At 45.5% G+C, this 15949-nt stretch overlaps 1 protein-coding gene across 1 annotated transcript; it reads right to left on the reverse strand.

Moving 5' to 3' along the window:
* Nucleotides 1–667: 667 nt before the first annotated feature.
* TMEM74B (transmembrane protein 74B) lies at nucleotides 668–6279 on the reverse strand. The gene is made up of 2 exons (XM_036752991.1): nucleotides 6257–6279; nucleotides 668–1501 (listed from the first exon to the last, which is right to left on the reverse strand). Exon 2 carries the CDS (start codon nucleotides 1456–1458, stop codon nucleotides 676–678), a length of 783 nt encoding a protein of 260 aa, XP_036608886.1. The 5' UTR covers nucleotides 1459–1501; nucleotides 6257–6279; the 3' UTR covers nucleotides 668–675.
* Nucleotides 6280–15949: the final 9670 nt, after the last annotated feature.

Raw genomic sequence — 15949 nt, forward strand, 5'->3', positions numbered from 1 at the left:
TGGTACAGGGAAGGCTTATGATTCAACATCTATCTTTCTTTTCTTCTCCTAGAATCATAATAGGCATTGCCAAGAAGAGAAACACTTGCTCATCACATGAAATGCCCCTAAACACATCATGCTCCTTGTATTAAAGAGAACTTCATTCCTCAGGTTTGCCTCAAGTCTGTGCCCATAAATATTTGCTAAGAAGTCACTATTGCTAAGAAATCATTGCTTATGTCACTGCAGAAAATTAGACCCTCAGATCTGAAACAAGACCACCCTATGCTTTTTATGCAGTAAGGGTAGGCCAGGAGATCATGGCTGCCTCACTTTGGAAGTTGGGTGAGAGGAATAGGCAACTGCTGGTTACAAATCATCATTTTCCATAAGGATGGAGCCTAGAATATGGCACAGGTAACTTAGCCGCTTTGAAGTTCTTTCCATCACCGAACCCCATTTGGAAATATCTGGTAGTGAAATGCCATTGGACTAGACCTTGTTGATGGTACCTTTCATTATCTTAGGATATATTCTGGCACCACCCAGAATTTGAAAGCTTTGTTTTTCCTGGGATTCCAGGACCAGTTGTCCACATAAATAATCTTCTCCAAAGGGAGTAAAGATGGGGTCTAGACACTGACAGGATGTGCAAACCTGTCCTATTAGTTACCCATCCCTGTAGCAACTGTACTACCCACAGGCTGTGCCATCATCACACATGCTTGAGGGAGGAGAGAGAGAAGTGAAGGTCCCTGGCTGGTTTGGGTGAGTCTCTGTCAATTGGACAATTTCATTTTCCACCAGAGCCTGTGCCCCATCCCCATTAAGCTGCCTCATTCTCAAGTTTATAGAGCCATAGGTTTTCCGAGGGCCCCTGGGTACAGCCAAGTCTCTCCTCCGGTAGAGTTCCCCTTTGACAAGGGACACCATCAGGAGGATGGACAGCAGCATGCCCCCCAGGGTGAGGAGGCCCAAGCCAGCAATGATACACTTGTCCAAGTGGGAGCCCAGGCGGGCATAATACATCTCCAATCTCTCCATCTCCCGGGCCGACACTGTGTCTGGGTTCACTCTGGCTTCCCGGGGAATAGCATAGGCTACCACCACCAACAGGATTCCACTCACCAAGAAGACCAAGGCAAAGATGAAGCCATAGTCCACTGAGTGGCCTGCAGTCTCGGCTCCCAAGCCCTCTTCTGACCTTGGAGAAAGGTCGTCCCTCCGAGAATGGGGCTGTGAGGGGCCATCCCCATGTAGGCAGGATGAACTGCCAGGCACAGCCTCCCGCTGATTCTTGAAACAGGTCTCTTGTTCCTCCTCCTCGGAAAAGCAAGTATTCTCGATTCCCTCTTTCTGCAGGGCTGAGGGGCTGGGCCTCCCTTCGGGTATTGAAGTCCATTGTGAGATTGTTTGTTTGGGGGCCCTGGGCCCATTGCCAAGGGTCCTTAGTTCCAGGGAGGAAGAGAAGGCCATTGGAAAGTAGTTATCCAGTTCATCCCTCTTAACCCCTCAGCGGCTGGAAGACAGAACAAACCAGGCAAGGACAGAGAGGAGAGGGAGCAAAAGTTGTGTCTCTATCTTAGAAAGATATCTCAGCAAATGAAGGGAGCCTCATACTCCATGCACACATGTATACATGCGCGCACACACACACACAGACATACACAGCAAAGTACAATACATATATGTCTACACAAACACACAGAAATACATAGAATGCTTTGAGGATTCGTTGTCAACTGGAGGCATTCAAACTTCCCTAGAGCAGCTCAGGACCTACCACATCTTAGAAGATGATCTTCAAGAGCTATTGTGGCTGAGAATGCTCATCTCCAGGAGAAGGTCCTTCTATACTTAGCCAAGCTGGCCTTCACAAGAGGCACCGTCTATCATCAGACTAAGAGCTTCTGCAGCTCATTAGGATCTGCACTGAGGGACTTGAAGTGGAGGAGACCTGACACTACTAGCAGCTGGACTTGATTTAACACCTTAAGGCTTACAAAGCACTTTACATACATTATCTCATGTAACTCTCACAATAGCCCTGGGAGGGAGGGAGGGAGGGAGGGAGGGAGGACAAATACTGGTATACCGATTTACAGATGAGAAAACTGAGGAACAGGGAAAGGACTTGCCTGCTAATCCTCCTTCTACTATATCAAGCTGCTTCCCCACCACTTCTTCAACAGAGCTAGGCAGAGTGTGCAGGGCTATACTCGAGTATGGCCATGTATCCGAATGATGGCCCACACGTCCAGACATAAATATGCACATAGATGTGTACATGCACATGGACACATAGGCACAGTCACAGACTGACATTCAGACACAAATGCAGAAACATTTCCTGGTTGAGATGTCATTCAGAAGAGGGGGTGAGGAAGAGACAGAGATAGTAAGAGATTGAAAAAGATGGAACATCAAGAAATTAGACCCTCAAATTCCAGAACTGGAAAGGTCATTAAAAGTCATCTAGGTCAACTCCCTACCCAATTCAGGAATCCTTCATTCATCAAATCTTGAAGTTACAGGAAAAAAAGAGTATACTAAGCATGTCATGTGTCCACCACATTTAGCATTCTCTCTTTCCAGGGGAGAAACAAAGTACTAATTCTTAGCTCCCCCTCCACCCCCCACCCCACCTCCACCCCTCACATACATACATATACACACTACTACCACCACCACCTATATTACAAATTAGGAGACAAGATTCCCAGCCAATCACACCATGAGGGAATGGCGGAGATAAGACCACAAGCCAGGCGGCCTGACTCCATCCCAAGAAGGGTCTCTATGGCAGGGCAGATAGCTGGAATTCAAATCATCGTCAAGCAATGTCTACTTGTGTCATGCCCAGCCTCAAGGAGACAAGAAGACCTCTCCCTATTATGGGTCCAGGAATTCAGTCACATTTCTGTAGCACTTTACAAAACCTCATTCCCCACATAGTGTCAGGACAGTGATACGGACAGATAATATAAAACGGATCATAGACTTAAAGCTAGAAGCGACCTTCGTGATACCTAATCTAACCCCCTCATTCTGTAGATGAGGAAGCTAAGACCCTGAGAGGTTATTCACTCCTAGTCACACAAGTGGCAACACAACCAGTTTTCAGTGAGTCCAAATCTAGCATTCTTTCCATTGTGCCACACAGTTATGTCCATTTTTTAGATAAATAGGTTAAATGAAGGGTTCTGTGACTTGCCTTAGGTCACATGGGTATAGACCCAGAATTCAAGTCCGTGCTCTCTGGCTCCAATATCCATGGGTCTTTCCAGGTCACCACAATGCCGCTAATCTAGTTAGGACTATCAACAGCTACCTCAGATGATTCTTAATGGTTCTTTCTCCATCACAGCCCCGTCTTTATGCCTTTTTGTTCTTGGTTTTTCTCTCTTATCTCTCCTTCCTCCTACCTTATCCTCCTAGTCCCTTTCTCACTATAGAAAGTCCACCGAAGACAGGAGATACGGGTGTGTGACCATGCACGAGTCATTATAAACCTCTCAAAGTCTCAGTTTCTTCATCTGTTAATGGGGGAAATAATACGTATATGGAGACTGAGCCTGTTGTAACAGGTAAGGAAACTAGCCTTAGAGTAAGAAGACCTGAGTTCAAATTTGATACGTACTGTGTGACCTCAGACAAATCGCTTAACTTCTCAGCACCTCAGGCAACCCATCTAAGTTGCAGAAAAGGTGCCAATTTATACCGGCAGAATAGCTCCTCATATGTAGCTGCTTCCACAAATCCAGTAAAAAAAGAAGAAATCCTTCTTCTAAGGTGCTTCACAGGGTTGCTATCAGGAAACTACTTTGTAAACCATGTTTTTATTATTTCCTCCTTTTCTCTCCTGCCTTTGTCTTAAATCTGATGGAGCACCCATAAACACTGTTTAGTTTGGATGGTGGCCAAGAAGCTACAGACATTTGTAGACTTACAGACTGTAAAATGAGGGGGTTGGACTAAGAAACTAAGGCCTAGAGAAAGAAAATGATTTGCCCAAGGTCATGGGAGTTAGTGGCAAAGCCCAGACTCAAACTCAGGTTTCCTGCCTGCAAGCCAAGCTCTACCCTGTAGGACCAACCGTCCATATTTATAGCAGTGTTTATCTATGGGCCCTGTATATGTACGTCTGGGTGGGCTGACTAGACACCCCAAATACAGAGTGTTCCCTTCAAAAGAACCCTTTCTAAATTCGTGCTGCATCCAATGGGGTCTGATTTCAGTTGCTCTGTACAGTGTGTGCCAGACAGAGATCTATTCAGAAAAGGGAAATGGAAACTGTAGGAGCCACTGTGTCTTCCTCTGGGCCTCCAGTCTCGCCTGGCTCCCAGGGCAGAGGGAAGCCCACATACGCTCTGCCAGCACCAGTCTGAGGATGGCCCCCAAAATTACATCCTATCTCCCACCTTCTAAACGCACATATACGTTCATGCACGCACACACACACACACACACAGTAATTTGGCTCAGAAAGGTTCCTGTGCCAGGAGGTAATCCAATTCATTAGCATTGTCTGAATTGGCATCTCATTCAGTCCCAGCTCAGAACTTTTTTTTTCCTAGAATGACAGAGACAAAATAGCCCTCATCCAAATTGAAGCTATCACACATTTTCACACACAGACACACATACATAGACTCAGATAGACACATGCACCCTAGAAACATAACCACATAGAGAAGACACACTCATACAGAGACACACAAAGACAACAACAGTGTTTTACATATACTCTCATACAGAGGTACACTTACAGGAACAGACAGACTACATAAATAAATGTGTGATGTAATAGACGGAGGGCTGGATTTCCAGTCAAAAAGACATTCAGATTCTGTCTCCACCTTTTACTAGCTTTGTGGTACATGGACAAGTGACTTAACTTCCCTAAGCCTCAGCTTTATGTGTGGAATGGGGACAATAACACCTGTAGTACCCACCTCCCAGGGTTGGGCCGATGATCAAATGAGAGTACGTATGTAAAGCACTTTGCAAACCGTAAAGCCCTGGTTAAATGTCAGCTACTACTCACACTGTCACAGACACACACAAAGATAGGGGATCTCACAGAGATATATACAGATAATGACTCACATATAGAGACAGATACACACACACAGATAACCTCTCTCACATATATATCCAAAAACACACAAAGGCAGACACATACAGAAATATCTTTTCCTGCACATGCAAAAAGACATACACGCATAGAGCTTCTCTGACACAAAAGCCAGATACACACACACACACAGATACCCTCTCCATGGCACACGGAGAGGCAGGTACACACACACAAAGACAGATAAAGATATATACACTCACACAGAGAGATACACACTAGTTACACATCCAGGAAGGGAAGTTGCGCGCACACACATACACACACGCATCCTCCCTTCTTCACTGGCTCACACCCCCTTCGTCCTGTCCTCCTCCTACCTGCCCACCCCGGGCCCCGCTCCGAGCTGGGGCGGGGGGGGGGGGAAGGGGGGTGGCAGGGGGGTAGGTACGGAGGCGACAGCCCGGTGTCACCAGCAGCTGTCCCTGGCCGGCGGCCTCAGAAGGATGAGGACAAGGGCCAGATTCTCGGGGAGGCCCCCAGTGGACTCCGGCCGACGTCTGAGCGCCAGTGGGGCTCGAAACCAGCCCTGAGTGCGGAGTGCTCGGAGCCACCGGCTCCGCCCTCGCCCCTATGTCCTCGCGCCGTGGCGCCCTTCTGCCTCCGGACCGAGGTCAGAGAGGCGCGGGGAGGGGAGGGCGCAGCGGTAAGCCCTAGCCGCTGCCGCGCCCCCGAACTCGAGGCTCGGAGCATCCCTCCCCTCTCTAGCTGCTGCGCCGCCTCCCCCTCCCCCCGCCAAGGACACCAAATCTGCGCCTCTCCCAGCCCCGGAGCGTACCTGTCCAGGGGCCACGCGCCGGCTCGGCTGCCCCCAACCCAGGTGCAAAAGAATCCAGTGACCAGGCTATCCCCCTCCTCCCACCCCACTCCCTGGGCCCGGGATGCCTAGGGACCAGGCGCCCGCCTTGTTGGCCTCTCTCCTGTAGCTCCAATCCCGGAGAGCCCAGCCTAGTCCAGCTGCGGCCCGAGCCGGCTCCGCACTTATCCCTCCTCCTTCTACCCTCCACCTCCTTCTGTTTCTTCTCCTCCTCCTCTTCCTCCTCCTCCTCTCCCCGCAGCCCCCGGCGCCGCCCCGCCAGGCACCCTAAAGGGAGGGAGCCCGGGGGAAGCTCGAGCTCAAGTCGGAGCCCTACGTACCTGCGAGGGGACCAGGGGCAAGCTGGGCGCTCAGTGTGTGGCTGACCCGGGCGGCGGGAGGGGAGGAGGGAGGGGAGCTGGAAATTACGGAGTAGCGGAGTCAGCGAGCTGGATAGCCGGTCCTCACCTCCTCAGGCTATTGGCAGACGGCTGGGCCCCGGGAGCCTGGGGCCGGGGTGGGGTGGGGGGGGTGGAGAATAGATCCTGTTGGGGCGGGGTGTCTTGCTCGCCTGGGGGGTCCCAGGGGGTCTATTGCACCAGCCACTGCACTTATCGAACCCCAGTGAGCCTCTTTTAATAACACCGCCACCACCTTTCTTCGCCCCTCCCCTCCCCCAGGGTCCCCAGTGCAGGGCTGAGAGGACTTGGGGACACCCTCGCTGTCTGGCTGGTCCCTGTCTGCACCAACCACCCTTTATAGCTAGAACTCGGGCGCTGCCCTGCTTAGTTCCGCAGACCCAGCCCCAAAGCCCCCAGGCAGTGGGCTACTGAGGCTCTACACCCACCCGCGTGATATGAGTGGGGAGGGAGTGAGGAGTGAGAGGGGGATGAGGAAAACTGGGAAGGAGGGGGCCGGGAGATATAGGGGACCAGATAGGTAGAGGTCTCTTGGGTTTCAGTAGACTCTACGAGATGGTGTGGGACCCGAGCGCCCCCTTTAGGCAGAATAGGAGTAGAGTCCCTTTCACGGGTACCCACTCTAGAAATTCAGTCCAGGGGAGGTAGGGGGCTAGTGTTCAAAAGTCTGTTTCCTTTGGACCATTATGAAGAGTCAACTTTGTGGCGATGGCATTTGACATCTGCCTCCGACCCCTAGCCACCCCCCCCCACCCCACCCCCACAAAACACACCACGCAACTGAAACTGGTATGCTTCTGTCTCTTAGCTTCTCTTCTGAATCGGTGAAGGTGAGGAGGGGACTGTCTCAGCTGGAATGTCAGCCCCAGAGGTGCGAAGAGGGTGATACTGCAAGGCAGAACTTGAGTAGTCCATCTGGGAGGCTTGGGGCGGGGGGCTCTTTCTTCCATGATCAGTGGTACAGTACAATTATCTTTACAGACCTGTGCTCTTTGGATAGAACTGTGTTTGAAATCATAGAGCCCCTGGGGACTTGAAGATCAACCTGTCTTCTTTTCTTTTCAGGCCTGTAGCTACCTGGCCAGAGGGCTTCCCTTCCTTTCTCTCCCTCCCTCCTACTCACACTCTGATCAGAAATGTTTTTTGTCTCAGCAGCTAGATCCTTTATTGTCTGAAGTGTGAAAGTGAGACAAAGACAGGGACCCAAAATCATAGCATTTATCACTGGAAAGGGCATTTAGTCCAAACATCCCATATAACAGAGGAGGACATTGAGACCTAGGAAAGGAGAAGTGACTTGCCCAAGGTCACACAGTGAGTGGCAGAAGGGTGACTGTGCTCATTCCACTACTTTCATTTTCTTTGTTTTAAATGCAGCCTCTGCCCAAACCAGGGCTGATCTGGTTTGAATGATGCTGGAACACATTGGCTAAGTCTGCTCAAGACATCCAGGGAGCTCAACCTCACTGAATATGGGAAAATGAATTGATGGATTCCCTCCAAGTTCTGGTGAGAAAGTATTTCTTTTGGTACACACAGAAACTCAGTCACACACACACACACACACACACACACACACACACACACACACTCACACTCCTTCACACATTCTAGCCAAACCTCCTGTTGTTGATCATCCTTCCTACTCAAAGAGGAGTATGGCATCAGACTGTGGCTGATCAGTCCAATACGAGCTTTGAAGGCTCTGTCATAGCTTGGGCACAAATAGTGCATTTGAACACTTGGAATGGAGATAGCATAGTGGATAAAGCACCAGGCCTGGAGTCAGGAAGACTTGAATTCAAATCTGGCCTCAGACACTTACTAGCTATGGGACCCTGGGCAAGTCACTTAACCCTCCTTGCCTCAGTTTCCTCATCTGTAAAACAAGCCGGAGAAGGAAATGGCAGACTACTCCAGCATCTTTGCCAAGAAAACCCCAAATGGAATCACGAAGAGTCAGATGTGACTGAACAACAGCAACAACATGGTGGTTTTGGAGGGAAAGAGTAATAGTTCCAAACCTCTAACTCTTTACTCTGAGCCTTATCCTAAGTTTTCTCTCTTAATTGGAATCCCATTCCACCCTGAAGATTCATTTATTTTATTTTTAATTTGTGGAATAAAACAAGCAATTCCATACCATAGTATAATAAAAAGATGATTGCACATGAAACTGTAAATCTATCATGTACAACTTGCTATTCCTTTTAAATATATAATAAAATTGTCATGTAAATTTCTTTTTTCCCTTTTTTCCCCTCCCCCTCGCCCCCACCCTAGGGATGGCTACCATTAGACACAAATAGGTGTGTATATATATGTATATATGTAAAATTATTCAATAATATTGTTTTAAGAATGACTTTGAGCAAATAAGTCATTTGGACTATTATAACTATCCAAATTAACTATAAAGGACATATGAAGAAAAACACTCTCTGCACCCTGTAGATTTATTGGGCTCATATCCTACCACCACCCTTCAAAGGATATGGGTCTTAAAGCTCACTGGACTCCTTCCTGTTCAAAAGCATAGGAGCTGCAGATTTTCCAGCAGACCTTTTCCAGGGAGGCATAGAAAAGGAAGGAAGGAACGAAGGAACGAAAGGAGAGAGGGAGGGAAGGAGAGAAATAGGGGAAGGAAGGGAGGAGAAAAGGGCAAAGATATTTTAAAAGGAATTTATTATTGTGTTTCCCAGAGAGCTATCGTATGCTTTCCCAGCAACGTGTGGCCAGTCAGTTAATATTAATTGATGGTGACGAAACCATCTGGGACTCACACTACTTCCAATTCATGTATCTCCCCCAGTGAGGGGCTCAAAATACCTTTATAGACTGACCTCACATACAAGTCTGTAAGTCTGGGATTCTATAGTATGAATGCTAAGAGTTATCTTCTCTGTGACTGCTACGATCATTAGAGAAACTGGGTTCACAAGACTAAGTTCCATGGGTTATATCCTCCTAGATACTAAGCCAGCAATCCAGGTAAGATGCCACCAGGGAGACAGTGGTGCCTGGGCTAATTCCTCGTGGACCATTCAATTGGTTTCAATTCCACAAACATTTACCAGGCATCTATGATGTGTAAGGTACTATGCTAGGTGATAAGGATACAAATATGAAAAATGACAGTGTCCTTGCCCTGAAGGACCTTACATTCTACCAGGGCAGGAGCTCATAACCTTTTTGTTTGTCAACGGCCCCTTTGTCAGTCTAGTGAAGCCTACGGATCACTTCTCAGAAAAATATTTTTAAATACATAAAATAAAATACACAAGATTACAAAGTAAAACAATCATACTAAAATGCAATCATCAAAGGTTTTAAAAACTAATTTGTGGATCCCTGGTTTAAAACCCCCACCCTAGGAGATAAATAATAAATGTTACAGAGTAGGGTATGATGGGGTCAAAGGAGAGATCTAGACAAAGGACTCTGGGAAGCTTTCAGTTAAGTGGATCAGGGAAGGCTTCAAAGAGGAATCTGACCAAGAGGGTTCTAAACTAAAGAGAATGAGCTATAGAGAACGGATGGGGAAAACTGCCCCCATATAAGTGCTAAGCCATAAACCACAGAAGGTAGCAGGTACAGTGAAAGTAGAAAAATATCAATAAGATGGAGTAATAATTTACAGGAAACAATACCCAAGAACAGTCAGCGATAAAACTGGTAGCTTCAGATCTCTATACGCAAATGCCCAGGGTATGGGTAATAAACAAGGAGAACCGAAGATCCTAATGAAAGGTGGCACATCTATCCTCATGGGTATCACTGAGACTGTGGCATGGGAATCATGACTAGAATATATGGCTATGGAAGAGTATGTAAGGTTCAAAAGGAAGATGGCTATAGAAAGGCACATTTCCACTCCTGAGTGCACCTGTGATCTCACTGAAGGTAGATACCTACTTCAACAGCACATTTTACAACTCCTTCCCACCTCATCCTATATGGTTTTTGTCCAAGGCCTTCAATAAACCTTCCATAGTAGATTTTCTTTCTGTCATACACCTTCCTCTACGATTTTTATGTAAGATCTCCCATAAGTCTTCCCTAGTGAATTCTCTATCGTACACTTTCTGGTTGGTGTCTTTAATATCACTTCTTGTACTCACTAGTGCTCTGAAAGCTTGCTTGCTCCCACTTTTTGCAGTTGACCTCTGAGTCACCCATAGTTTTGATTCTTCATTTTTTTTGGAGGGGGGAAGGCAGGGCAATTGGGGTTAAGTGACTTGCCCAGGGTCACACAGCTAGTAAGTGTGTCAAGTGTCTGAGGCCGGATTTGAACTCAGGTCCTCCTGACTCCAGGGCCGGTGCTCTACACACTGCGCCACCTAGCTGCCCCATTTTGATTCTTCAAAGATAGTTCCACTTTTCATAGCCACATAGCATTACCAGGAGAATATTGGTGTAAGATGGATTTTGGGCAAGATATTCCTTATTCGAAAAGAAAAGACTAGATAAAAAGGTGGAATAGCATTGTATATTAAGGCAATATCATTACTTGAGGAAATCCAGGAGCCAGAGTAGATAAGCATAGGTAAGGGTAAACAGGATGACAAACAGAAGCAATGTTGTCATGGGAATATATTGTTAAGCATCTGGATAGAAGGAAGGCATAAACAAAGAATTCAAGAAACATAGAAAACAGCGTGGAAACACGGTGGGAACTTCATCAGATGTCTGCTACAGCTCTTTTTCTCTCTTCCAAAAGCAGAGTAACTGACAAATCCTTAATTTGCCTTATTCTTCAAAGGCAAAGGAATCAACAAAGGCAAGCAACTATTGTTCTAGACCTGATTTTGGCTAGTGAAGTAGATAAGAGAACTCGAAGGAGTGACTACTGTACCTTAGAACACAGGGTGGAAAAGGAGAGGAAATCCAGGCATTGTCTGAAATGTACTCTAGAACTACTCAATTACTAAGGGTTCAAAGAAAAGATCAGCGGGGTCCTACAGGCTAAAATTAGACAAGATAGATTGATCCAAGAGCTTGTTCTCAAGAATGAAATTCCAAAGACACAAATATAAATGATTCTAATGAAGAAGAAAAGGGAGGAGTCTATGAAGACTGTCATGGATGTACTAACTTACCAGCTTGGATTTTTCTTTTAAATACATGTATAGAAGATAGAAGCAAGCGAAAGGAATTGAGATTAATATAAAAGGATGCAGTTCTGTGAGAATGTCAGAAGTACTAAAGCTTGGCTAAGTGTACTGGTAACAAATGCTAACTGTAATTAAAGGAGCTTTTTATTTTAAGCTATAAAAATAAGAGAATCAAAGAAGGGATAGGCTTGCTGCTGGGGTAAGTGGAAAGAAGGCTGAACTACTCAATGCTCTTTATTTTTTCTGCCAAGGAACAAGGTCTTTGTACTGAGGATAGAATTAAAATGATTAACAGAGAGTTAAAATACAAAAAAAGTTAAAGAGGGGGCCCTAGTGAAAGAACGGATGAATGTGATTACTGAGCATTGCTAGAGGGAGTTTCCTTGACAGGAGTACCCAACAAGAATAAAATCACAGGTGTGGGGGAGGAAAGTTTTAATATAAATTTCTTTTCCCATTTGACAGTTTCAGTTTTTATTCTGTCTCCACTGTTTTTTATTCCTTTTCATTTTTATTATTTAAAAGACTATTTATTATCATATCATAATCCATTACTTATATGTTATAATTTATTTCATTTTTATTATTTTAAAAAGCAAAAGCTTTTAAAATTTTATGTAATTGAAATTGCCTATTTTTCTCTTTTATGACCTACTCCATCCCTCCTTTAGTTAATAATTTCCCTCCTTGCCATAGTGATGAAAAGGGTACCTTATTTTGTGAGGAACAATGAGGAGGAGCTGGAGCAAATGAAGAGGAGGGCAAGAAGATAATCAGATGACTGGAAACCATGTCATAGAGAGATTAGTAGGAAGAACTGAGAATGTTTAGCCTAGAAACAGGAAGACTTAGGAAAGGCTTGATAGCCATCTTCAAGCATTTGAAGGGCTGCCATATGGAAGCAGAATTAGATTTTATCTGCTTGGCCATGTCGGCGCCAAGGGAGAAATGGGTGGAAGTTGCTGAGAGGCAGATTTAGGCTCAGTGCAAGGGAAGTCTTCTGTGACATATGTCAGCAACATGTCTTATCTCTTCCGGATCTGGAGGGTTGCTGAGGGTTTCCATAGAAGAGACTGAACCAGAGAAATGTTACATGGAAGTTGTAATGCCCCAGTATTGCTTTAGGGGAGGATAAAGACACACCAAAGGTCAGGGGATAGGGCAAGATTTTGTGCGTGAGGACAACTCAGTCTGGTCCTCCCCCCTTTTGCCTCTTTCCAGTTTTTGATGAAAGAGACTATCAACCCACCTTTCTTTCCATTCCATCCCATATAGCCAGGAGCAGAAAAGAAACAAATTTCAGTGGCCTCTGCCAGCTACTTGTTGCCCGCAATAATGCCACAGAGGTACTGCAATTTGAGCTGGAAACAGTGGAGGAAGAGCTGGAACAGATCTTGGATTGTTGGATACCAATAGAGGTAAAGACTCTGCAGTAGAGACAAAATGTGGTGGAGAATCAGGAAGGGAGAGGGATTAGACCTCAGCAGCTATTGACTTTGAACCAAGAGACTTTCCCAAAACCTAGCTCCTTCCGCAGTTTGACCATTGTTTGTGGGACAAAATTCCTTCCCTTAATTTTGCCCAGAACTAGCTGGTATGTTAACAAGTTTGGGGGTGATGATTGGGCAACACACTCCATTTGAAGGGAAATTTTGGCTGTTTTAACAAACCATGTAGCCACTGAAAAGTCCAGAAGCCCATTACCTGAGTCTTATGAATGAGATCGGTGGACAAATAGCAGAAGATTTCCTCTGTATTTGGAAAGAGGGCTTTAGGAGTTGGTCTCCTTTTTACATTTAGATCAGTTATTTCATTTCTATAACCCCAGATTACTGTTAAACCTCAGGCTAGAGACCACTACACCAAGAAGCTAGAGAAACTAGAGGCAGGGGGAAGAGGAGATAGGATATGAGTTTGTAGGCTGAGCTCTCTCTATCAAGCAGCTGGAGTTGCCAAAGTCTTTGGGGCAGCTTATGCAAGCAAATTGATGAAACATATTAACTGGTGACTTGAGTGTAGTGCCACCTGGTGGGAAAAATTATATATTTCCCTCCCTTGCCAGTTAATCAATCAATCGACAGCCTGTTTTTGGATAGGTGTACAGAATGCAGAATATGAACCAGTGAAGGTTCCTAATGGTACTGAAGCATCTTCAAAGTTTCCTGAAGTGCCCATCAAGTGTATACACAGCCTTGTCTTTCTGTCAAGCATCCTAATGATTGACTGTACAAAGGTGAAGGTAGTGATGAGTGGTTCTTCAAGAAGAGGGGGGATGGGTAATTATCCTCCTGGGAGCCAAGATGGTGGCTGGAAAGCAGGGACTTGCCTAGGTCTCTCCCCCAGGACCCTCCAAACACTGATAAAAAATGTCTCTGAACAAATTCTAGAGCTGCAGAACCCATGAAATAGCAGAAGGAAGCAGGGCTCCAGCCCAGGACAGCCTGGATGGTCACTGGGTAAGGTCTATCACGCACAGAGCTTGGAGTGGAGCGGAGCAGAGCCCAGTGTTGGCTGAGCCTGGACCAACCAGACTGGGAGCCGCATGGAATAGGCCCTAGCACCCTGAATCAGTGAGCTGTGGCAGTTACCAGACTTCTCAACCCACAAACACCAAAGACCACAGAGAAGGTTAGTGGGAAAAGCTGCTGGGACAGAGTGAAAGGAGTTCACGGTTCAGCTGCCACCCCAGGGGCAGCGGAGGTGATGCAGCTCTGAGGCTGCTTACAAAGCTATAGCTGCAGTTGCTTCTGGCCCCAGGCCCACCTGGTGGGACGAATTAAGTGGTGGATCAGAGCAGGAGTGCAGAGCCTGCTTAGATCTGAGTCCTGGTCTGCGTTGGTGGTTCTTGGAGGAGGAGGAGCGCTGTTGTGGCAGAGCTTGCTGTGTAGAAATAGCTCTGAAAACAACACGGCAGCTGCTCAAGCTTGGGACAAAGCACTCTCTACTCTACAAGCAGTCATACCCCAATGAAAAATTCAGCAGTCAAGTAGTTGGCTGGGAACATGGCCAGACAGCAAAAACGGACTCAGATTCAGACTCAGACTTTGGAATCTTTCTTTGGTGACAAAGAAGACCAAAACATACAGCCAGAAGAAGTCAACAAAGTCAAAGAGCCTACAACAAAAGCCTCCAAGAAAAACATGAACTGGTCCCAGGCCATGGAAGAGCTCAAAAAGGATTTGGAAAAGCAAGTTACAGAAGTAGAGGAAAAATTGGGAAAAGAAATGAGAGTGATGCAAGAAAAACCATGAAAAACAACTCAATGACTTGCTAAAGGAGACCCAAAAAAATACTGAAGAAAATAACACCTTAAAAACAGACTAAGTCAAATGGCAAAAGAGCTCCAAAAAGCCAATGAGGAGAAGAATGCTTTGAAAGGCAGAATTAGCCAATGGAAAAGGAGGTCTAAAAGACCACTGAAGAAAATACTACCTTAAAAATTAGAATGGAGCAAGTGGAAGCTAGTGACTTGATAAGAAATCAAGATACTATAAAACATAACCAAAGGAATGAAAAAATGGAAGACAATGTGAACTATCTCATTGGAAAAACCACTGACCTGGAAAATAGATCCAGGAGAGATAATTTAAAAATTATTGGACTACCTGAAAGCCATGATCAAAAAAAGAGCCTAGATGTCATCTTTCAAGAAATTATCAAGGAGAACTGCCCTGATATTCTAGAACCAGAGGGTAAAATAGAAATTGAAAGAATCCGCTGATCGCCTTCTGAAAAAGATCCCAAAAAGAAAAGTCTTAGGAATATTGTCACCTAATTCCAGAGCTCCCAGATCAAGGAGAAAATACTGCAAGCAGCCAGAAAGAAACAATTTGAGTATTGTGGAAACACAATCAGGATAACACAGGATCTAACAGCTTCTACATTAAGGGATCGAACAGCTTGGAATATGATATTCCAGAGGTCAGTGGAGCTAGGATTAAAACCAAGAATCACCTACCCAGCAAAACTGAGTCTAATGCTCCAAGGCAAAATATGGATTTTCAATAAAATAGAGGATTTTCAAGCTTTCTCAGTGAAAAGACCAGAGCTAAATAAAAAATTTGACTTTCAAACACAAGAATCAAGAGAAGCATGAAAAGGTAAACAAGAAAGAGAAATCATAAGGGACTTACTAAAGTGGAACTGTTTTGTTTACATTCCTACAGGGAAAGATGATGTGTGTAATTCATGAGACCTCAGTATTAGGGTAGCTGAAGGGAATATACATACATACATACATACATACATACATACATACATACAGATAGATAGATAGATAGATAGACAGAGGGCACAAGGTGAGTTGAATATCAAGGGATGATATCTAAAAAAATATCAAATTAAGGGATGAGAGAGAAATATATTGACAGAGGGAGAAAGGGAGAGATAGAGTGGGGTAAATTATCTTGCATAAAAGTGGCAAGAAAAAGCAGTTCGTTGGAAGGGAAGAGGGGGCAGGTGAGGGGGAATGAGTGAATCTTGCTCTTATCAGATTTGACCT

Source organism: Trichosurus vulpecula, chromosome 3 (genome assembly GCF_011100635.1).
Source record: "Trichosurus vulpecula isolate mTriVul1 chromosome 3, mTriVul1.pri, whole genome shotgun sequence".
Taxonomy (NCBI): Eukaryota; Metazoa; Chordata; class Mammalia; order Diprotodontia; family Phalangeridae; genus Trichosurus; species Trichosurus vulpecula.

What these genes read in the sequence shown, in the direction of transcription:
- TMEM74B (XM_036752991.1), bottom strand. Translation starts at nt 1,458, where the DNA reads ATGGCCTTCTCTTCCTCCCTGGAACTAAGGACCCTTGGCAATGGGCCC.